A 24138-nucleotide genomic window follows, 5' to 3' on the forward strand; every position below is an offset into this window, starting at 1 on the left:
GGCTTTTTTGTTAGAAATACGTTATTTTCTTCTTTTAAACTTCAGAAATACTGCTTGCTTTTATTTTGATTGTGCAAGCGTTTTTGGAGAGGGAAAAAGGTTAGCAATGGTTTCAACAGCTTGTCTGTACAAATTCTGGAGGCTTACTCTCCTACGCCTGTACAAGATTGGGTTCCTATGAAAAACACCCCAGTTACAGGCAGCACGCAGAGTTGTGTAAGGTTGGAGCAGTATTAATAGAAGTAAAGTGTGGAATTATTTTTAAACACCATTCAAGTATGTTTTGATGCATTTATTTTTGGTGCTAGTCTGATATGCAGATGAGCATCTAATTAGAGTTTAGATGAATAGCATTTCATGGCTTTCTGTCACTGGAGACCCTGTGTAGATCCTGCTTCTCCAAACAGGAAAACTGGTTTGTGTTTAGTGTGTGTTTAAAGGTTATGCTGTGCTAATCCACTAGGTGGTAGACATTAAACATTCTCTGGATAATTGTACTGCAGTGAAATTGTAATATAATACATATTTCTTAAATACTTGAAGGGGTACTGAAATGTGTCTGTGTGTGTTAAATGGGCTTTGTGCTTTAGCTTAAAGGTCTTACCCTGTAGTAGAAGCTAGATGATCAGAATAGCTTTCCCAAACGAACCTCTTTGGCAAAAATCAGTGAGAACCTCGGTTGCCGTGTTTCAGAGCTTAAGAGGTCACACTTGCACTGTCCTGGAGAAAAGAATATTTTTCAGTGCATCTCAGAACAACAGGAGCTTGGGAACTAATGCCTGTCTCACTGAGGTTGTGCACTGCAAACCCAGCCCATCACACATTTCTTCTGACTTAGGTTTTATGCTTTCTAGTAAGAGCCATTGCTGGCCTGAACTACAGACAAACTCCAGAAGCTTCAGTCCTAGCTGAATCCAACTGACTGGGGCTGGAACATGCAGTTGGGTTTAGCTGCCTGATTTCCAACTTGTAATATTACGATGGTTAAGAGGAAGGTTGAGGGTATGGATATGTATGTAAGTTACTCCAAAGCAGGCTGGGGTGTGAGCTGAACAGTTGTCAGCTGTCCCATGTTAGCTGCCTGCAAGCATGTGTTTCCTCTGCTGCACAGTAAGCCTACAGTAGCTTGTTCCTCCTGTTTTGAGTTGTCACACTTAGCAGGCTGGTTTGTGTACTTGTGGACCATGGAGCAGTCTTTGTATGGTAACTTGTTATCTTGCTGATAAAGGTACTAATGCTTTAGGGAAGTGTGTTTATGTGGAAGATAAATGGGAGGAAATGGGACTTAACTTATAAGACTCTTTTCCTTGAGGACAGTATGATGGAATACTTGCAGGTGCTCTTCTGGTGTGACTAGTTTTTGTAAACGTGGAGGACATGGCATATTATTTAAAAAAATAAATAAATAAAAAAAAAGGTTGGTCCAGTCAAATCCCTTTTTGTAGGAAGAATTTTGCCTCTTGAGCTATAGCAAGTTGTATGCAAGCATACTGCAGCTCAGATATTTTTGAGCATGAGACTGCATGAGACTTCCTACCCAGTTGCATGGAAGGCAGCTTTCTGGTGCATTATAAACGGAACCCCTTCTTGCTCTTTGTCCTAAGGAGCATAATTTCACAGTCCAGCCCGTAAGGTAGAAGAGACTAGAATACGAATGACATGATATGATCTGCTAAGCTTTTTGTGGTGTTTTTCCTTTCTGGGTTTTGGAGGGAGAATCAGACTGTAGTGTGAGATCCATTTCTGCATTATGTTCTCTGAATAGAGGTGCTGCCACTGGATATGAAAGGAAAGTGGAATATAAAAAAAACTTCGATTAATGCAGGAAGAGGATTTTGTAATATAAGTAATGTTATGTCAGGAGGTAGTACCAAGTCTTTCTGCATTAAATATCTTGATTTTTATTTATAGAATACTGCCGCAAAATTATTTTGTTTTGCAAACCTGCTGTTTTTGTTTGCTTTGATGCACAGGAATTGTCTGGTTCTCTGGAGATGGTTTATGGTCAAGTATCTGAAGTGAATGACTCTGAGGAGGTGTTTCAACAGTTCTTTAAATGGAAGTGTGCTGAAATGGAGGAGTTTGTTCACATCAGAAATGATACAGATGCTGCTTTGAAAATTCTCATTGACTTGTTCAGTGGTATCTTAAAGGTAAGTCAAGCAAGTCCACTTCTCCTGTCACGGAAAAAGATGAAGCATGACGTTTTATCTAACTAAGCTTGTGTGCAATAGTCCTTAGTAGGGACAGCTGCCTTTGGCAGGGAGCTTGTGCATATGAGCAGTGGAACTAAATGTCAGCGCCTTGTTGCAGGGGGAGAAGGTGTGTGTTGAGGAACAGAGTGCTAATTTATCTCTGTGCTTAGCATACCTTTGCGGTGAGCTGGTACCAAGTGAGGGTTTATGCTTGCCTGTGAAAGGATGTCTTTTGACTAAAGATCAGTGCTTTTATGCAACTATAACTCTAATATATCTTATACTCTATCTAATCCTTATGTGACTGGAATACTTTCATTAGTCCCTTCAAGTAGCCTTTGGATAGAAATTATTAAGATTTTAAAAGGTGCTAGTTCATAAATGCTGTTAAAGGAGATGAAGGAGCACTGTAAATGAGGACTTAACGTTATTGGAGAAGCCAATCTGACTCAAAATAGTTTAGATACAGATTGCAGACAAATATATAATTTTTTTCTCATTTGGAATACTGAATGTGGAGAACTTATGCAAATAAACTACCCACTTTTAATTGCGTTTCCTATGACGTTTGCTGAAATACCACATAGATGCTGGGGCTCTTTTGATCTGAGTTGTAGAAAGTTGGGGGCAGTAGAGCTAGTATGTCTACACATGGTATTTGTCTTAAAAGGTGGTAAACTGTGGAAGTGGGTTATTGCTGAGCTCTGTTTGTAAAGAAGGTGCAAAGTTGGGAAGTAACTTTCTCGCTGTTCTGCTTCTGTGCTTAATACCTGTGTTCTTGCTGAGTTTTGAACTCTTAATCTTACTGAGAAGACTGTAAGTTGCTCTTTCTTTATTCCTGCAGACCCAGCTTCATTGATTGCATTTTCTGCTGCACTGTTATGTGTAAACATCCTCAGACAGTATCAATGTAACCTTCCTGCCAGTGTGAACTGTGCATAATCCATCAGTGTTTTACCATTTTGTAGTGAATAGATATTTGCATTTTGTTGTACCCAGACCATTTACAGTGGCCAGATGTTGTTATGAGTAACAGTGTGCCTTAACCTCATGGTAAATACTGTTCAGTGGCAGCATAGGCTTGGTGCATGTTGTGTGCAGCATAATGCTTATGAATTACTTGCAGATATTTATAATCATGTCAGTTATTAGACTGGGAGAACGTACTTACGTGCAGGTGGGTTTGCGTGATTGCTGTGTGCAATTCAAAGTGCTACTTTGCATGTATGCAAGTGACTGAAGTACAAAAGTGACTAAAGTTTGTTAATGTCATGATGAACTCATTTACCTGTTTCAAACCTGAACTTTTCCATGAACAATTCAACTCTTTGCTTAGTGAATCATGGCTACATTAGTTCTAGAAATTGCTGTATCACTCAAGTGTCAGGTAGTTAAAGGTGATATTTGACAGAAATTCTGATTAGGTTTCCAGTAGTGCTTGTTCTTTGTATCTTCTTTTTGCCTGCTCTTGATGTCTTCTTGCTAAGTTCTAACTTCGAATTACATGGCTGTTTTTTTTTCTTTGAAGTGTTTTGACCTGTCATCAGAAACATCTTCAGATTTCGAGGAAGTAGCTGTCAATGTGGATGAAGTTCTCAAAGAGGCTGAGTTGAATATTTGCAAAGAACTGAAGACTGACTTAACAGTAGGTTCTAAGCATTTTTGTATGTTTTATACATCTTTGATTTCAGTTTCAGGCTTCACTTAACGTACCAGACAAGTTTGTTCACTACAGAACAGCATTTTTGTTCTTTGTGGAAGTATGATTAAAAAGTCACTAAGGTTGCTCCTTACAGAGAAAAGAACATTTTCTAGGCAACAGGCAGAGGACAGCTTGGGGTTACAGGAACTCAACTCTGTAACTTGGTTAACTAAGAGATACTGAGAAAACTGGTGCTTCCCTCTGTATGCACAGAGAAGCTCACATTTCTTTGAGCAGCTCTGAGTTTTGGTGCTTGCCCTGAAAGTATACCTAAGTAAGTTTCTGTTGCATCTTGTGGATGCTTATGGATAAACTTTGTTTCCAGTCTTAGTGACAAAATGCTATACATCTTTTTGCATGGAGCAAGTGTTTTTGCCTCACTGGGAATCTTTTTCTGATGCTTGTGGTAACTTTTTCTCCAGTTGTGTACCTTTCCTGTTCAGTGTTTCCTCGGTTCTCTTTTGCTGACTCTTTGAGGTATTTGCGTTGTCCCTGCAGTGAGCCCCTTGTGTGCCAGAGAATGATCAGCAAATGTTGAATTTGTGCTTTAACTACAGAACAGAAAACCAACAGTTTATCCTGCTTCTGACTGCTATCTGCAACAGAACCAGCGACTCCTTTGCAAGAATGGTTGCTTACTTTGATGCTTCATATCTATTAAACCGTTCGATCTTCAGAAACATTAAATGAAAAAAACTCCTTCATAGTACGTGGAATATGAAATGGATCCTCTGCATGGAAGTGCTGATGAATTTTATTTTCCTAAAAGTATTGGATGAACTCTTAGACTTACTAATTTCTCCTTTAGTCGTCTTTAAGAAGAGGAAAAACTGATAGACAAGTTTTTCCAGTAACAGTGGAATTTCTCAGTAAAGGTTTTACAAATGGAACATTGTTGGTATGAATGGAGAATGACTCAATCTTTAATATCGCTCTTGTGTCTATAATTCAATCTAGGAACATGGTGAGGCAGAGAAGGGAATAATTATGAGTGCATACAGTAAAGTTGTGCATAAAGTTCATGAAGAGCAGAATCTGATCACTGTCATACAGAACAGATACTTGGCCAGCGTTGAGGTTGGTTTATGCCTTATTTATGTCATGCTGACCTGTATTAGTAGCACTTTCTGACACTTTAAAATTTTGTTTTTTCTCTTTAATTTTATAATGGAAATTCTAGGTGTAAGTTGGTGATGAGAGATTGGTTGGGTTAAAGTTTGAGAATAGCAGTTGTGTGTTACCTCAGACAAGGTTTTGTTTCAGCTAAATGCAAAGCGTGGTGTGTTTGTGTGGTTTTCTTTTTTTTTTTTCCCTTAATGATGAAAGCTGGAATCTCTGGATTCACTGCAAATCTGTAGTATGTAACTTAAGGGAACTCAGGTTAAGTAGAATGTCTTCCAGGAGGTTGTTAATGTCAGTAAAATGAAACACTATTTTGTGGGGAAAAACCCTGAAAACTGAATTCAGATAGGCTTAGGGCAGTTTCTCTAATGTATTGGAGTAAAGCATATTAAAACAGAATGCTTGAATGTTTTTCTGTTTTCTTCCTAGTTCAAAAAACAAGCTGAGGAATGGCTGAATAAAAGTCCTAATATTGACAACTTACTATCAATTAAGAAAACTGTGAAAAGCTTGAAGGCCAATTTAAGATGGAAACTGGCTGAAAAGAACAACCTTGAGGAAGTATGAAAACATTACAGGTTTTGTTATTTCAGATTCATTTAGGAATGTAAACCAAATCAGTGGTAACTACATTGAACAGTTTGTACCTTCTGTACTTCAAAGATACGTTTTTCGTGTCCCTTCAGTCAAGACTTAGTTGCTTTACATGAATTTGTTTTTAACTTTATGTAGACGTTTTTTCAGTCCCTAGCCACACTACCGATGCTTTTAACTAGCTGTGTGAGGAGCTAAATACCTGCATTTCCTTCATGTCAAGCTGGGAACTGCAGTTAGGTAACACTATCTTAAAAATCATGGGAAATCCTTCACAAAATGCAGCTGCTGTGCAGTCTGAGACAGCTCTGGAAGGAGCCCTTCTGGGAAGGAAAGGGAAGGGGTCCCTCTGGTGGCTGTCACTGCTCAGTACTGCATAGTCTGGTCCTGCCGTTTTCACCCTGCTGGTTGTGTGATTTACTTTTTCTGCAATGCCTCTTACACCGATCAGTCTGAAGGGTGGTATTTGTGTGCATAGTGCTTGCTTTGCTGGAGTTGGTCTGCCTTACCTCTTCTGTTCAACTGTGTAACAGCAAGTAAATTAGACTTCTACCTTAACCTGCAAACCTTTTCCTATGAGCCATATCCACTTTGTTCATAATGTGTACTTCCCTTTTGGAGGCAGAAGTCAATGTCTGTTCCAATTTTTAGGGTTCCCCCTAAAAAAGTTGAAAGAATGTAAAAGTTGCCTCTAAATCAAATAAACAGCACTGATGCTGGCACAGATGCATAGATTGCACATTAATTGCTCTGGAGATGCTTAAGGAAAGAAAACCTGCATGTGTGTCTTTGTAAGCATTGTAAAGGGACAGTGATCTCCCAAGAAGGATGTAAAATGAGGGACATTGATGAAAGCCACTGGTAAAAGGATTCTTGATAAATGGGGTGGCGTGAGGTGAATGCCCACTTAGGGAAGAAAAAAGTGAATGAATTAAGGAACCTAGCTTTGCTGGTAGGTGAACAATATTTCTGTTATGATTATGTGGGGTCAGGTAATTTTTTTTAAACAAAAAAAAAAAAGCTCAAGCTCTTTGACTTAAGAAACGAGTAGGCAAAGGGAACATTTCGTCTGTTATGTAAATAAATGGTGCACCCTTCCCTGTGGTCAGGTTATAGGGGAATCTCTTAGGTTTCCAGGATGGAGACTGAACCTTCAGAATGCATTTGACTCCAGAACTGTGATACTGAAACTGCTTTTTAATCCTGATATAGTAGATAATTGTTGTTTGGTATAATAGCAGAATGGGAATTGTATGCTAACTTTGGTTATTCCTAACGCAGTCTGATGATTGCAGTGAGCTTGAAATGACAAGAATAAAAGAGGAAATTGCTGCTCTGCGAAATGGGGTTCTTCAGGAAATATACAAGGAACGTGAAGAATATGTAAGTATTAAATTATTTAGACAGCTAAAATAAAGCTCTGCGAGGCACATCTGCATTTCAGTTGCTTTTAATGTATGATGTGGATACAAAAATCACATTTTTAAAGTTCAGTGTTGAATGTTAAGGTGGCCCTATTTGGGCAGAATCTCTGGGAGATGGAAGGGAGGCTGATCAATTCTTTTTTTTGTTTCTGTTTGGATGTTGTCTTTTCAGACACTTCTTTGCATCCCCTTCCCCTCCCCCAAATGGGGTGAAGTGAGAATAAATGAGCTGCAGTTCTTGATCCAAAGAGCTGCAGGTTAAAGTGTAAGCTCAGTAGCTGAAGGCAGACTGTTCTGTGTAAGTAAGGCAAGTGTTTACTTAGGAGTGGACTAAAACAGGGTTTTGTCCTGAAGTGAAGGAGATCACCCTTTCTCTAAGTCCTCTCTATGGAGGGAAGAATTGAAACCATCACCTTTTAGGAAGTAGAAGAGCACCAGGGATTGCGATGACGATGTCTTACCTCTGAAGACATAGCATTTGTGCAAAATAGTTACCTTGCATTGTGGTTGTGTGAGATCTGTAGATGCTTGAGTGGTCTGATCTATGTTACTGCTTGGTTGCTGTTTTCTTTGGTTTCATTCTAGTGAAGCTGTGCCCTTTGTTTAGGGCTACTAAAGGGTATTGTAGAAAAAAGGGGGTGTCTTTCCTTCATAGCACATGAGTTCTTCAAGGCCTTAACTTTATTCACCCTTAGAGCTTTCCAAAATTTATCTGCGCGTATTGAAATGCTGTATTAGCGTGTGGGGTGGGGTGTTGTCACTTCCCTGTCTTATTTTGCATGGTGCTACTGAAAGTGGAACAGACATGGATATCCATTTGAATGTCCTGGTCCTAACATTGCAAACATTAGTGTATATGGTGTCAGAAGCTAATGACCTGAAGCTTGTTTCCTTCATCCAGGAGAAACTTTCCATCTTGGTACAGAAATGGTTCCCTGAGTTGCCACTTCTTTATCCAGAAGCAGGAATTTTAAGCTATATGGTAAGCTGAGGTTGTGGTTTAATCTGTCAGCTATTGTTTAAGGCACTCTCATGGCTGTGTGTCCTGCTCCCTGCCCTTCTGGGTGGTGATCAGTATTTTGTTAGCTGCCTTACAATGGCATTTTGTGTGCAGCCAGCCTCTTGCTAACAGATGCGGTAACTTCATTTTTAACAAGCCCCCACTGTGTTTGTGCTCTAAGTTGATTGAGGAAGAGAAGAGAGAGTCAGAGCCTGTGAGTGTTGCTGGCTGTTCATACTGTACTCTTATTCTGGCTGTCTCTGTGTATGTGTGCTTCAGAATTCAGGTGGGCTTCTGTCGCACAGCCTGGAGCGAGACCTTTTAGATGCTGAGCCCATGAAGGAGCTGAGCACAAAGCGGCCGTTAGTGTGTTCAGAAATGCAGGATCAGAAGGTTCTTCTAAAGGTAATGTTGGTCCTGGCTTTCAGTTAGCGCTGCAGGTGAGATCCTGACCCAGGAATGTGCTGATTCTGAATGAACTCTGCTTTTACTTTTGTATTCCTGCATTTAACAACCCTTTTCTGATATGTGTTTTCTTTTGTCAGGGCCTGTAGAACACAAGACCTTGTTCTCTGTCTGGATTGCTTTCCTGTTGCTTACTGATTTTTCACTTCTTTTGAGGGCAGCTGTAGTGAGCAGTGCTTCCCCTCTGCTGTCTGTTCTTTCTCGTATTTGGTGAACCCTTTAACTTGTTTGTTACTCTTTGTTTCCAAAAATGCAAATGCTGTTTTGTCTTTCAGTTGATTCATCACTGTGAAACTTCAGGAACTGCTGTGTTCCCCTTGTCCTTTTTCTTCTCCATTGTGCTAGCAATTGAGAACCAAGGGTTATAGTATCAGGGGAGGCATAGTTGAATTTTTCTTTCTCTCTCTCTCTTTTTTTTTTTTTTTTTTTTTTTTTTTTTTTTTTTTTTTTACTTCTTAAATGGGAGACTTGCTTGTTGTTTCATTGTTACAGACTTCCTAAGCATTAATGAATATGAGAGCAATTTATGACAGTTGTTACTGAGTTCTGTGATAAATAGAAGAGTTATTTGATGGAACCTAATGGTATGCCTTTCTTTAATTCAAAAAGTGCCGTGCAGTAATGTTACAGACATTAGGAGGTAGAGCTTGGGTATTTCTGTTTTGTTTTTCAGGGATACTCTGTAGATGTGAGCTCAGAAGGCAAAGTGATTGAAAGAGTTGCCAAGTATCACAGGGCCTGGAATCAACAAAAGGAGAAATCTGGCTTATTGCAACTGTTGTTTCTTCTTTTCTGCAAGGCAAGATTCAAACTGATAATGCTGCTTGTTTTTTTTTTTTTTTTTTTTTTTAATTTTAAGCAGAAAACTTTTAAGTTGGAATTTAAGGCTTTAATATTTTTTTGAGTTGGAATATTGAATCAGAAACATATTTCCTTTGGGACTTCAGTTTAGGTGAACTATTTTCTTAGTAAACATCAATTGATACATCACGCATCTAATGCATGTTAAATTTTCCAGTGTTCCTGATATTGGAAACAATGTGTTCTTAAACTTTTGTTTGTTTTTGTTGTTAAAGTCTGATCCTCTGGTGTATTTAATGGTCCCATACTACCCAGGGGCAAGTCTGCGAGCTTTACAGGCTGATACACCTTTAACTTTACAAGTAAGTGTAACAGATTACCAGCATTTTCCTTTTTGTGTTTGGTCTGAACTCTTAACATTGTGCTGTATATTATGCTGCTGGAGGTGTGTGAGCAGTCTTCTTTGGTGGCTGCCAATGACTATACAGAGTTGCACAACGTGGCTTGACTAGCATTTGGTCAAGCAGTGGGATATGATTTTCTAAAAGAGATTTTGCTTGGTTACACTTTCTTCTTTTATTAAAATCAGTGCCTCAGCAGTACTGCTAGTACACTTCAAAAATTCAAGAGTGAATATGGTAAATTTGTAAGCAGAGGCATTCTTGTACCAAAGTTTAGAGGATTTATGGTGGGGGAAGGCTTTGGGGTGTGTTTGTGTGTGCAGGAGTTGTTCTTCTCTCTCCTCCCTTTCCTTCCCTCCTCTCCACACAGTTTATTGGCATTTTGGCTAGCCAGCCTTTCTCAAAGAAACAGTAGCCAGAAGCCAATACAGTCTTTTCCCTAGTTATGTTTGATGACTCAACAGCTTCTGTCTGTGAACTTGGAGGCACTTGTAAATATATGTATCCCAAAATATATTACAGGGTTTTAAAATTGTTTATTTTTGTTTAATGTTAGTGAATTGTTAACCGGTGGTTACCTTTTGTTTGTGAAACGAAACAATCAGTTGACTGGCTCTGCAAGTCAACACAGTCTTACTGGGAATTAATCCATACTTTATAAAACAATTGTCAGGAACTTTGAATGTGTGCAATCTTTAAATAATTAGAATGTTAGTTTTGGAATAGAAACATTAGATACTGTTTTTTTTCTTGTTCTTCCATATCTATTTTTGTAATGAACACCAAAATTAAATCATTAGGAGACATTAAAAGTGATGAAAGGAGTTGCCCAAGGTCTGCAAACGTTGCATGGAGCTAATATAGTGCATGGATCCCTGCATGGAAACAACATTTTTGCTGTGAATCGAAAACAAGGAATCGTTGGAGACTTCGATTTCACTAAACCAGAGGTAAAACAAAACCAAAAACCAGCTTAAAAAAAACAACCTAGTGACTTTTAGTCAGTTATGTATCAAGATAGATGAAGTATATAAGATCTATTGATAACTATTGTGCTCTGCAGTAGGATTCCTGTTTGATGTTCTGAATGGGGTTGGGTGGTTTGAGTCTTGCTGAGATTTTTGTAAACACAATCTGATTTTGGATGGGGAAGAAAAGGATTATCGAGCATGAGCCCTTATTAAGGAAAACAGTGAAATGGAAAAATTCAGAAGTTGCAGTACTTGCTGGTTGGCTCTTTTCTATGTTTACTGGTAATCAGCATCAGCAGAGGTAAGAGTAGGAACTTGTTTGAGGAAAGAATAATCTAGCTCTTGCATGCAGTCTTTGCATGTCTATGTGATAGGTAATGAGGTTCTGCGATGTGTTTTAATCTGTCTCAGTCACCTAACAAGGTTATACATGCTATCTGTATAAACATACCTGTATTTATATGTATTTTTCTTTAGTCCTCAGTTTCTGTAGTAAAGAATTTCATAACCATTTTTGGGGAAAGCCTAATGTTCTTTAAGAATACAATCTACTCCCTTAGTGTTTTACTTCGTTTACATGGCAAAGTCTCTCCACTACTGATGTATGTTTTTGTTGTCACATTTTGACTTTCTAAACTGAAGTTGATTTGAGCACATTTGTGTGCTAGAGGTCTTCATGTTTATTTAATTTTTATAACAATGTGTGTTATGTTATTATATAATATTAATATAATAAAAATATATAATAAAATAATTTTTATTGATAATATCTCTGTTTTGTCAGTGCATTTGCTGTTAATCTTAATGAGTCTTGTCATGCTTGGAGAACAAGCAAATACATTTCTGTTTTCAGCACGCAAAGGAGAGAGGTTCTAAAGATGTTGCCAGCTGAATTTTCTGAAAGGTCATACTCGGTGTAGCTGGTGCCATCTGAAGGTTGCAAGATCTGAAGAGGGCCTCATCTCTATTCCCTCCTGCAGCTTAGGTTATAATGGAGCAGGAAAGTTCCACCTGTGGTTCACGGCCTGGATCATTTTGTGCCTGCTGTATGGGGAGTGTCACAGCACTGCTCAGTGCTTGTGCTTTCTGCATGAACACAAATTGATGAGCAGAGCTGTGTTGCTGAATACTCTCTGCAATCTGGAGATTGTCTCCTCCAGTCTGGCTGTAGCTGGTGGTGGCTACAGTCATGGAGAGAGATTGAAACTCATGGTCTAGCTTTTATTGTGGCAGTAGGCAGTCCTAAAACAGGCTGGAAACAGGGAAGAAGGAAGTAGCTGGTCCCAGGTGAAGTCCAGAAGGACAGGGAAAAAAGAATGGAAAACTGGCAAAACTGATAATAGAACTGAAGTTTTCCAAAGTAGTGCTGAGTGTCTTTAACCATTTTCTATATTTTTTTTCTTCTAATTTGAGAAGTTTTGTAACTTGTATTCCTTATTACCTTATGACCGTTAATAGTTCCAGTGTGGAGTAAAATCTGCCAGCGCTACTTTTCTGTTAACAGTTAGATGATAGATACGTGACTATTTCCTTTCTCCTTTACATACACCCCATATTTTCCATCAGTAAAGAAGGACTTCACATTTCATTCGGGGTCAGCACAGAATGGTATGATGAAGTTGTCTGATGCATTAAATTAGAGAGGGAGATACCTCTCCTTCAGTCTGCTATCGATCTCACTAAGGAGTACACTTTTTTTCCCCGTAGGAACAACGTGCTGTTGCAAGCACGATGGTTGTCAGTTCCCTGAGCTTAGTTTCTCCTGAACTGAGGATGGGACAGCCGGCTTCTCCAGCCTCTGACATGTATGCTTACGGCTGCCTTCTCTTCTGGGTAAGTTATGGCTTATGAGGGAGTTTCTAGTAAAATTGGGGAACTGTAGCAGGCTTCATAAACAGCAATATGAATACGTTATTTTAAAATTCTACTTTGAATATTTTGGAGAAGTGTGCATATTATAAACTGAGTGGTAGGAGTGGAATGAATGGGAGTTCATGGGCATAAGGCAGTGCGTTTTTCTGTAAGGTATACAATGTAATTTGTAGTTAAGTGACCAAAAACTGTTTTTGTTCCTTGTTCTGGGGATTGTAAGTTCTTACTATACTTATCATTCATTCTTGTAACCCTTTTTGATTCTTTTCTTGTGTCCTTGCCTGTGAGGCAGTGTGTTCATCATCCCTATCTTTTGATTTGGGTAAGGATAGGACTTTATCCCTGGTGAAGGATATCCTTCAGGACATCCCACCTATCCTTAGGTGGGTGTTCTGTTCCTTAGGGCGTGCTGTGTCAGAGAGGAGAAAGCAGTCTGCTTTTCTGTGTTAGGTTGCACATTATACAGCATCTCCTTTTCCTGCTCTTTTTTGTCTTCTTTTAGTGTTTTGCTGCCTCCTCAGCTCAGGGTATCAGTGTCACGTGTTCCAAATGGAAAACTTCAAAATCACTTGGCCTTTTAAAAAACAAACAAACAAAAAACCATGAGCTACCAAACAAGTGTTGATGTTCCCATGCAGTGATTTTTGCACCTGGTCCATTGGAGCTGGTTCACTGAATACCAGTTGGGGTTCAGATAAATGACATTGGCAGTTCCATCAGCTGCACAATGATCTTGTGGCACAGAAGGGATGACTGAAGCTATCTTTAAACACTTTGTGATAGGGACATAAGCTGCAAGTTGATCAGTAGACATTATCAGTTACCTGTGCTGAGAAGATGAAGCTAGTTCTTAGAAAAGTCATTCTTCATTATGTTTTTGTCCCAATTTAGAGCAGATGCTTAAAACTAAGTAATTTTTCTACTGAAATAGATGGATTAAAGTGTAGATTAATATCATGGATGCTTATAACTTTTTTATGTGGTATGGTTTTGTTGGAACATTTGCAGTGCCACTGTTCAGATCCTCTGTTCAAAAAAACCTTTTTTTACAAGCAGAAGTGAATAAAGTGAGTGTAAAGCAAAGAAGAAAAAACAAACAAACAAAAAAACAAACAAACAAAAACCCTAAACCACCAAAACAAATGGAGGGCTGGCAATGGCTGGCTCTGCTTGAAGAGAATATCTGGGATGCAGCAAGATCTGCAGTCTTCTGAAAACCCATCTCCAAGCTTTCCAGCTGAATTTCAGGTTAATCCATGTGTAACAAATCTCCAGCTCAGTCTTGATGTTGTATTGATCATTTGATGGGAAATTTTAGTTCATATTCTGGCCTGATGTTCAGCAATTGCCAGTTTGATGGCAGACACCTGAATTGTGTTCTCCCTCACTGAGCAGCCCTACTGCTTCTAAGATGGAAATGGGGGTTTTGTGAGTTCTCAGCTGCTCTGTGTCACAGGAGCCCAGTCCTGACAAAATGCATGCTTCTTCCCATTTTTCTTGTAATTGTAGGGAATAGAGGCATTTTCAGTTCAACTTGCAAGCAGGGTTTTGAAAAATGCTGTGTACAGGCATGGTTCTAGGCGTTAATAAGGGCTGGGGAAATTTCAGTTTGCTTATGGATGGTGGGTTCATGTTTGTCTATTACAGCACACTTCATCTTCTTTAAGAAATGCCGTGGGTTATATAATTAAATGTACAGCTTAGACATGGACTTCGAGTCATGTTTTTAAAAGTCTATTTCGTTTGACTTCCAAAAGTTTCTTCTCTGATACTATTTTTATTGCTCTTTTTTCCTGTGTAAGGCAATTGTGAGCCACTTACGTATTTTATGCTATTGTGAAACTACAAAAAAGCTTTCCTCTGCCCATTTTTCACAACAGTGGATTTTCACTTGAAACATGGAATCTCCTTGGCTGATATTTGTTAAACTAAAGGGTAAAACAATGTTACATATTATGTATCTTTTAATTTACAGCTTTGCATTCAAAACCAGGAGTTTGGCATAAAAGAAGATGGCACACCTGAGGTGGATGCGGTTGGCATGGTATGTTGATTGTCAGATGAGGTAGATTAGAATGGTCTTGTTTAGAGGTGATTAACTGATACGTTTTTTTTTAAATAAAAAACAAAAATTGGTTGTAAGTGCTGGGTTGAGAAAACGTTCTAAACTGGATATTCTAAATAGCAAGTAAAAATATTTGAGAAGGTATAAAACCCCAGGATTTTCTTAACACTGAAGTCCACCCTCACAAGGAACAACTTAATAGATAACTTGGTGTCACTCAGTTAACAGTTACAGACTTGGGGAGAAAGTCACTGATCCTCATGCCTTGAAGGAGGTATTGGAGTCAGAAACCTGTCTTTTCTGAAGTCAGGGAAGTTGGCTTTGTTCATGTGTCTTCTACATAATAATTGCACAATTCTTGAGCATTAATAAAACAGCTGATTTCCATTTTAGTCACTAAATGCAGTTGTAAAGTCATAGTGTACCCTTTATTTTCTGCTCTTTTGTGTGTGTGAAATGTAAGCTTTCTTAAATGCCTCAAGCAAGTGCAGAGATGTAAGAGGGCCTCAAGTGATAAGATCTAATGTTGTTGCTTTCACTGTTTTCTGTCAGCCACTGTTCTATGCCTGCCCTATGCTAGCAACTGTTGCCACCTTGAACTGTATTTTCAGTCTGTTTTTTGAAACTTACCCAAGACCTTGCCCAATGTCTTGATGACTCTTGAAAATGAGAGTAGACCTGTGTGCCTTTGTATTTCCCAACTTAGGTTTCCAACTTTGAAGTAGATAATTTTATAGCCTTGGAAGAAAATAAACCAAAGGAAGGAGATACTCAGGTTGATGAAGATGTAGGCTATAAAGTTATCTACTCATTGATTAACATCCAAGAGATGGGATGCTACCTATCAGAAAGCAAAGGATCATCTTCAGAGTTGGAGACTTAAGTTTGGAAATACGAAGGCACACAGGTTAACTCTTTCCCATAAACTTTCAGTCCTCAGGTCAGGACTTGTCTCTTGCCTGCTTTAAACTTCTGTGTTTGCTATGGGTGATCCCTTCTTCTTCTTCTTATCTATTCTGTGTTTCCAACTTTTATGCCACCATATATAGCTGAAAGAAATTCTCTGGAAGATTTATGGGCCTTTTTCAGATTACTAACTTGCTTAGACTAGTTTCTACCTCAGACTTCTGCTGGACTCTTTTAGTTACCTGTTCTTGTCATTCCCACCTCCTCTGAGTGGGTTACCCTTGTGATTTTTAATTACTGGGATATACTTCTCACATTGTGCTTTTTCTTTTGACCTCACTTTAAGTGATAACTTTGCCTTTGATTTTTTTTTTTTTTTTTTTATAGCTTTGCTTTTGGATTTGAGAAGGCTATGAGACTCTTTAAATCATGTCTTACACTATTATAAAATCCCTGCAAGCTGTTTAGTTTCTAAGTGAAGTATTAATAAATAGAATTCTCTACAGAATGTAGGAAGGAGTTAGAGGTAAGTCTCTATATTACCCAGAAAAGTAGAGAAATACTTGAAGTGGAAAGTGTAGAATGAAACAGTAGAGTTGCTGTTTGCCAGGTAAGTTTTGGTTGTTTTAGCAAGGGAAAACAAAAGCCTAATAAATCCCTCTTTTTATTGGTTGTACTTTTGTATTAATGATGTGAGTGCTTTGCAAAGCTATCTAGGATAACACGATGCAAAAATTGGTCTGCATTTACTGGAGCTGTGTTCATTCTGAGCTTAGTGTGTCCTCTTCACTTTAAGCTTAGATACTGTCACGATACAGTATTAGACTAACACAGCTGTAGAACTTCCAATGTCCAGGCCAGGTAGCTTGTGTATCACTGCGTAGCACAGTGCTGTAAATAATTTTGTTCTGTTAGATCACTGATGTCCTCTGCAGTGTCTTCTTAATAGCTTTCAGCCATGTTCTCCAGTGTTGAAATCACTACTATTAAAGCACAGGACTATCTACCAAATCCATCTGGAAAATTGATTCCAGTGTGAAACTATCGTGAAAAATAAAGGAATAAAAAACGTAGCATTTGAGTAGTGAGGTGTTCCTGTAAATAGCGTTTCTTATTTCTCATTATAGTTGCTCAGTTTTTATTAAAAATTAAATGAGTCTCATGAAATGTGTAGTGCTGTAGGAAAGATCTCAGTACTTAACAATTCATTGTGATTCTGTGATCATTAGTACAAGCTGTAGGGTTTTAAAAATATTCTACAAAACTTGTGCAGAGCCATCTGTCCAGTGCGTCATTTAGGGTTGTGCATAATCATCCTTAGATTCTGAAAGAAACTAGCTTTCTCTCACACATAAGGGAAACTTGTTTGAGGAAATAGAAAAGAGTTACTTGAGACATGAAAATAGGAATTGGCTCACTTTGGTTTCTCTAAGATTTCTGCATAAGTGGCTGGTTTCAGCTTCCCTTACTTTTTTGGTTCTTTTCTTATAGATATCTTCTGAGGTGCAACATCTGCTTTTATCTGAAGGACAAATGTTCTTCGTTATTGGCCTTAGCAGGGATTCATTCATTTTACAGTTCTCAGTAAGAGCAAGCTCCTTCATAATTTTTCACTGATAAAAAGAAGCAGCTTTTTTCTTTTTGAAGAACTTTGCCAGGTGTTACCATCCTAATCAATGCATCTTTGTTGGTAGTTTAAGGATTCGTCCTGGATACGTGTGCGTGCATGTGCACAAACTGTCAAAGTGCTGCAAAGCAACTTGTTCTTCCTGCAGCTCACAGGAACATCTGTGAGGGTTCTGCTAAGAAATGTAATACTAATAAATATATTTCAACAGTTTCTTGGGGTATCTCAAAGACCTCTGGCTGTTAATCCTTGTCCCAGTTCTTGGGGAAAATCTATTTTGCTTTTAAGGACTTTATCTTTAATCGGCTTATTCAGAATTAATCTCAGTGCCCATCTGCAGGCCCTTGACAGGCTGGTAATTTCCCTTCCATCTCAGTCTCATGCCTAGAGGAATTGTACACTTGCAACCATTAAATTTTTTTGTTTGTTTTCAGGAAATGTAAAATTAACACAGGAAAGTAACATTAAATTTCAATGAGGGGATACTAATTTTATGTAGCTGTTGAGGAGAAGCAGTGATTAGAGACATGATCTTGTACCTTCCGTTTTGCCATGCTGAGCTTCAGTATTCAGCATACTTCAGCATTCAATTTTGTGTATTTATTAAAAGGAGTAAATAAGATCTAATCAGCTGGAGTAAACACAGTGAAACCTTGTCCTACAGTAGTATTGCTTAAGGGATCAGTTTTAGATTTCCTTAGTGTGAGAAAATGGTGAAAAGGGGAAACTTGCTGAAGGATATATGACTTTTTTTGAAGTGGAAATATATAAGTGCAACACTTTTCGAGCTCTTTAAATGCCTGGGCTTTCTTCATTTTTAATTCTACCAAGGAAGCGTGTAGGCATGATTTACCTGTGCATTTTAGTACATCAAATGTTTGAATGTTTTTAACTAGAGATTCTCTTTTATACGTTTTGAATGTTTTGTAACCATTTAACAATCCTTTATGCCTGCAAGTTCAACAGTTTTCAGATTTAATCTTTCCACCCAGATTTCAGATTATCTGGAGAGAGAGGCTGATTCTCTTGAATCACTGCTGGTCAGTGGGGAAGTTGGAAATTGTTTCTGTTTCCAGGTTTTTGACAATTTGTGTACATTCCTTTGCATCATAGATTTTTGTCTGGATGAAACAGAGCTAGGTGAGGGGTGATGCACAGCTATCTGGTGCTTTCCTGTTCTATTGACCCAGGTCAGAGGCGATGCTGGCTTGCAGAGGCTACAGACATGAACGCCCCCTTGTGGGAAGATTCTTTCTATGTTGGTTTTTATTAATCTATGTCTCTAGATCATCATCTGAGAGTTTCTTGCAGTCCCCTTGTTCAAATCCAGTGTGTGCCCTTCCTTCCTCAACAGCTGACATGTATGCATATGTGTAGCAGCTGAGTTCTTGTGTTTTGTGCATGGAGTCTAGTGCTGTTAATATGCTAAGCATTTAGGCATGTAATCCTTTCAGAAAAATCCAAACAGCTTAAGTGTAAGTGATGGCCTAATAGCAAAACAGCTGCTGTTGATTTAGAGCCCATTACTCCCATTACTTCATTTTTTTCCTCTACTTTATTGCTCTGCAAGAAATCAATAGGACAGAGTTAAAAGTTGATGTTGTAGAAGGTGAATGGCACCCATTCTGTTCTTTCTCAGTAGAAAAGCAGACTTAAAAAGCCTGTGGCAGGGTGTGGGGGAATGGAATTAGTTGATATTTAAGGTCCCTTCCAACCCAAACCATTCTATGATTCTGTAGTTCTCTAAAATGCTGGGAAGCTAGTGTTTTAAGACATAACTTATGCTCTCCTGTGAAGCCTGCTGGCACCGAGTTGGCAGACCTGGTGCCAAAAGCTTTCTTTTATTCTGATGTTAATGAGCACCGTGTCTATTAAGAGTGCAGGCCATGGAGAGTGCTGTGGTACAAACTTCTGTGAGGGCCCTGGGCTGCAAGCATTTATGAGACCTGTTCAACAAATACTTGGTTGTTATTTGGAATCGTGTTTGTTTCATTTGCTGATGAAATTTGTCTCCCTCTGTTTGTAGGATGATAAAGTTAAATCCCTTCTTCAGAATTTGTTCTGCTCTAACCGACTGACAGCTGAGCAGGTGCTGGGAGATGATTGCTTCCTCTTAGTTGATGTGATTCCAGATTCATCACAACCAGGTGAAGAGCATGTGCCACACAAGGAGCATGATTCTGAGAAGATGGATAAAAAGGAAGATGCAATTAAAATTAACTCTGAGGAGAATGGGATAAACCCTACTCCAGTAGATAATAAACTTGTCCATGATGTGTTTGATTGAAAGTTCTGTTTTTATTTTTGAAATCAGTTGTCCTGATTTGGAATCTCAGAATGTAGAAAGTTGGGTAGGTGCAGTCATGTTTTGGGGTTACATAACCTTAACTGCATTTTCTTCAGAGTACATTGATTCTAAATACGAGTTCAAAGATACAAGTGTGGTGTTCCTGACTGTGGTCTTAGTTCGTCAGTCTTTTTGTCTGTTACATAGGCTTTAAATTAACAGGATATAGTCATATTAGATTCCAGAAGTATTTAAGATGAAGCTGTAGCGACTTGCTTTTGTATTCCCCTTCTTGCTGCAATTGTAGGTTAGATGTTCCTGTTAGAGATGCTCTAGGGCAATGCCTTTTGGTTGCAGGTTATTCAGTGCTCAAGGTATTTCCACAGCAACTGCCTTCAAGATTTAAGAAGAAAAACCTTTGACAGCTGGTCAAGGAAATGGGGAGCAGGCTGCTGCTCTTCTGTTTTTCTGCATGTGCAGAAGGCAATTAACTTCCAGGAGAGCATCATTTTAGTTGCTCTTTTGCAGTGCTGCTGTGCTAACCAGGATGCTATACACATGCATGTTGCAAAAATTATTTATCTGTCTGCTCTACATAAGTGTGTGTCTGTAAATCTGTTCTCATTGTTCACAGTAGCTATAAAAATGCCATTTTGAGTGGGCTTGCCTACTTACTTTTCTGTTAACATTACCATTGAAAGAGTTTTGTCAGGTCTTTATTTCTACAGGAAATTGTTGCTTATCTTTATGAAGCTTTTCTTTTCTTGGGAAAAAAAAAAAAAGTTAAAATGTTCAGAGTTTCTGTAGCAATATATTTAGCCTCTGGGTGTTGCTCTTGGACAGTGCTGTTGGCAGACTAGGATTTTGTAGGGGAATTACTAAAGCTGCACGTTGTTAGTTGAAGAATGTAGAAATCCAGTATGTAACAGGCAAGACACAGCAGTAGGGAAACCAGGAAGCCCTCAGGTACAACAGTAATTGACAGTGGGTAGATGATGTCACCTTGGCAGTTTCATCTCTGAAAATAGACTTGTTTTTCCATCCTTAAATCACTCTTTTTTTTTTTTTTTAAACACAGAGTAGCATGTAAGATGCTTTGTCCTTTTTCATTAAATTATAATGATTTTGTGATTTTTGTATTGCATGTATAATCAGTGATATCAAAACCTTTGTTAAAAATGTTTTGGACTTAGAGTTTTTGGTTAGTGTGTTTAAATGTATTTTCATTACTGAAGTCACAGAAGAATAATGTCTTGTTTTTTGTCAGTGAAAACAACTGGTAGCAGTTCTGTGAGATACTTTCCAAATCTGATTGTAGCCTTTCACTCTTAATAAAAGGCTAACTTTAATTAACGTTAAACACTGAACTGAGTTGTGTTTGGTTTGTGTCTTGTATATTGGAATAAATTTTTGCTCAGTTTTTTTGCACGTGTCCATGCAACCTAAAGTGTACTTCTTAAATCCCGTAACTACTAACCTTTGTTTTCTGAAACTAGAAGTCTCTGTTTATGCTTGATTCAAAACTGCAGTCTTTTCCAAATCTCTTCACCAACTGTAAGTCATCTGATTTTTACATGTGAAACCTAACATGAGGGGTGAAATTATTTATAAAACGTGCAATTAAGCCTTTGAAAGCTTCTGGTACATACAAGTGTCAGGGTAGGGGACAACCTTTCTGTTTGAATTAAGTCTTGATTACAGTTTTTCAGTGTCACCAGTTTTGTTTATTTCTATGTTGACCTTTTCTATGGTAATTTTGTAGCTCTGGCTTTCTTGTCCTTCCTTATTTGCTAGAGGCATTAAGAAAACAGGTTGGTTCAGGGTCACGTTGCACAGCTATCCTGCTGAAGTTGCATACTAATCTGTTGTAATGGACTGCCTTCTGTTTAGTTTGTGACAGACCTTTCTAAACTGCATCTCTTCTCTCTGGAAGATGGGAACTTGGAGGACAGAGAGCTTGAAGTAATGCTGTAGGATTAGTGTCTCCACTCACTGGCTTTTCCTATGAAGAAGCTCAGAGAAAACTTACCTCACTCTTCCTTGCTTCCTTGGGACCAGTGTTATGCAGTTTTGAGCAGTGTCCTTGTGCAGACCATATAGATGGGGGACTTTCAGAGGCTAGCCGTTGCTTCACTTGAACACATGACAGAAACTCTGCTTACTTCGAAGATGTTCGTATCTTCTTACGGCCTCTAATGATAGACCTACAGTCTCGGTGCTGATACATACATATTTTTCCTTTTATGAGGACATTAACCCTTCTACTTGTTCACTTCTGTTTTCTCTCTGCACTCCTGGCCTTGGTGCCCACCTGTCAGGTAGATGTCTGTGTCAGTCTCAGCTTCTCCACAGGACATCATACCCAAGTCAGCTATTACAGTCACCTTCCAGTCTCTGGCTCTGGTAACAAAGTCATGTAAGAGGAAATGTTCTCTTCAGGCACCTGCAGACAATCACTTGCTATGACTTTACCTAACATAGCCTGCAGGCCTGGGATAGGGTGGTTTCACTGTGGGAAGGGGACTTCTTTCAGCAGATTTGGAGAAAGAGAAGACTTATCTCCGTAGTTTGGGTGAAGAATTACTCCTCTCTGAATGCTCACACGTCGTCACTTCTTGAGACTCCAGCTGTTCTGTTCGCTGCCACTTAATCTGCATGTTCCTTCCAACATCCATAACAACTTTACTACATCTTTCCATGTAGTTTGTTGGTTGCTCCATTAGTATTTAACATTTCTGCCTGTGCAGTTTTGAGAAGTTTTTTTGTACTCCAGAATAGGCTTTATCTTGGCATTTACCGGTGTTCTAAATTGTTTTTTTTTTTTTTTTTTCCTGATAAGTGCAGGTTTGTATAGTCTGTGGGTTAAATTCCTTCATAGCAGCTACCTCAGGGGCTTTCCTAGATGAGATTTTTCATCTGCAGTCTTCATTTTCCCAGCTTGCAAGGGAATACATCAAGATCGCACTATGTAGGTGCATCTTCAGAAGTAAAACTGAGATAATTTCTTTCCATTCTGCCTGGTGTGTGTGTTACTGCTGTGAAGCATGTCACCAGTAAGGGGAGAGAAAAACTATTTGCTGTGCAAAGAAGTGAAGTCCATTTTTATGTTTTACTGCAGTAGGTAGCTGCAAAGAGCCTGCAGGTAGGAACTTGCTGAGCAGAGCTGGGAAAGCTTGCTGGAACTCCTTGATGTGTTTCTTCACTCCTTGACATGTTTCTTCTGTTTCTTTGTTTGTGGACTTACAGCTATTCAGCTTTTTCTTTGCAATCCTTATGACTGGTACAGTGGTCAAGCAGAGAGGATCTGGACCGTCTCATCTCGACAGTCTCGGGATAGACCAGAAGGTTTTGGTATTCCGAGTATGCTATTAGGAGACTAATCTGGCAATCTGAGAGCCCTCTGGCTTCTTTGTGATCTCCTTTTCCAGCGCAGCAGCCTGCTGTTTCAGCAAGACCAACAAATTTACCACCTGGTGTCACGACATGGGATAGGGGCAGATTTGGCAGCTCTGAAGAGTCCTTGTTTGAAGTGGAAGAGCATGGTGCTTGTAAGCCTTGGGGCCTTGAGATGCCAAGTGTCAGTCCTATAGATACTCCACAGGATGTGTGTCTCTTACCAACTGTGACTTTGATTGTCTCTTCTCTCAAGTGTAGTCTGGAGTACCTGTCCTGTTGAGCGTGTTAGAGCCTTTCTAGCAATATAGAGCTGCATGGCATTAGTTCAGGGGCTGAGGGAACATTTATCATGTCCTTGCCATCGCTTGCGAAATCTGCACGTTTCTGAAATGTCTGCTTCTAGACAACCTCTCCATTGTTTCTTCTGTTCCCTGACTTCAGCCTGGTAAGATGGTTTCTCTGTTGCTCTCAAAAGTAGTCCATGATGGTGATAACCAGAACCTGAAAATCCGTGAAATGAAAGTTCTTAATAGCATTGCCACATGTACCTGTGCTGGGTTAAATTATTCCTCACAAAGACAGGAGTAGACGAGGCACATGGGCAACTAACTCTTGAAGGAGAATATAAGTGTTACATATCCCCTGGAAGGTCTTTTGGGTGTCTTGAGGTTTGGCAGAGGGAATTGAAGTGATAAACAGCACACTAAAAATTATCACTCTCTGTTTGTGTAAGCCATGCGGAGTGCCCACATGCTGTGCAAGTCCTACCGGCTGCAAGACAGTACAAACATTTAAGGAGTCTTGATCAGTGTAAAAGTTGCGTACAGTGTAAGTTTGTGTATAACCAGGAGAATTCCTTCGGAGAAAATAGATTGAAGTTGCATCGGTCCAACTTCTGAGATGAAAGCGGGATGAGCACTCAAAAGTAAATGCCTGCTGAGAAGATGCGTGTGGAGGCTGCTAGAACTGGAATTGGTTTTTATTTGAAAGCATTTTTTTTTTCTGGTAGGATTTTGTTTAAAGTTGAAGGGCACTGTTGGGAACTGCAGATCTATTCAAAAGTAACTTCTCTTAATTTAAGATAACTGTCAAAACAATGATTCCACAAAAGCAATGATAGCCACTTGTCGAAGGCTGGTTGTTGATAGTGTTCATGTTACAGGTGTGTAGTTGTCATAGGATCATCAGTCATGGATTTCTGCCTGAAATTTTTATCCTCTGTCCCTGCCAGCAAGAGGTGGAGCTGTTGTTCATGTGTTCTTCTGGCTGTCACTTTTCCTAGATAATTTTTTTTCCCTGCCCCTGTCTTA

General features: G+C 39.0%; 1 protein-coding gene across 1 annotated transcript in view; it reads left to right on the top strand.

The window, feature by feature from the left end:
• STK31 (serine/threonine kinase 31) overlaps positions 1-19432 on the top strand; it is a gene marked incomplete at both ends in the record, with an annotated part of 34811 nt that extends 15379 nt beyond the window's left edge. Inside the window, 13 exons of the mRNA XM_082755338.1 lie at positions 1974-2153; positions 3724-3840; positions 4855-4974; positions 5449-5580; positions 6895-6996; positions 7939-8019; positions 8317-8442; positions 9176-9301; positions 9579-9665; positions 10505-10654; positions 12383-12508; positions 14523-14591; positions 19172-19432. Of these exons, the coding sequence (XP_082611464.1) occupies positions 1974-2153; positions 3724-3840; positions 4855-4974; positions 5449-5580; positions 6895-6996; positions 7939-8019; positions 8317-8442; positions 9176-9301; positions 9579-9665; positions 10505-10654; positions 12383-12508; positions 14523-14591; positions 19172-19432 (1677 nt within the window). The remainder of the gene's footprint in view (positions 1-1973; positions 2154-3723; positions 3841-4854; positions 4975-5448; positions 5581-6894; positions 6997-7938; positions 8020-8316; positions 8443-9175; positions 9302-9578; positions 9666-10504; positions 10655-12382; positions 12509-14522; positions 14592-19171) is intronic.
• Positions 19433-24138: the final 4706 nt, after the last annotated feature.

This window comes from Aythya marila (assembly GCF_965140915.1).
Source record: "Aythya marila genome assembly, chromosome: 2".
NCBI classification, from domain to species: Eukaryota; Metazoa; Chordata; class Aves; order Anseriformes; family Anatidae; genus Aythya; species Aythya marila.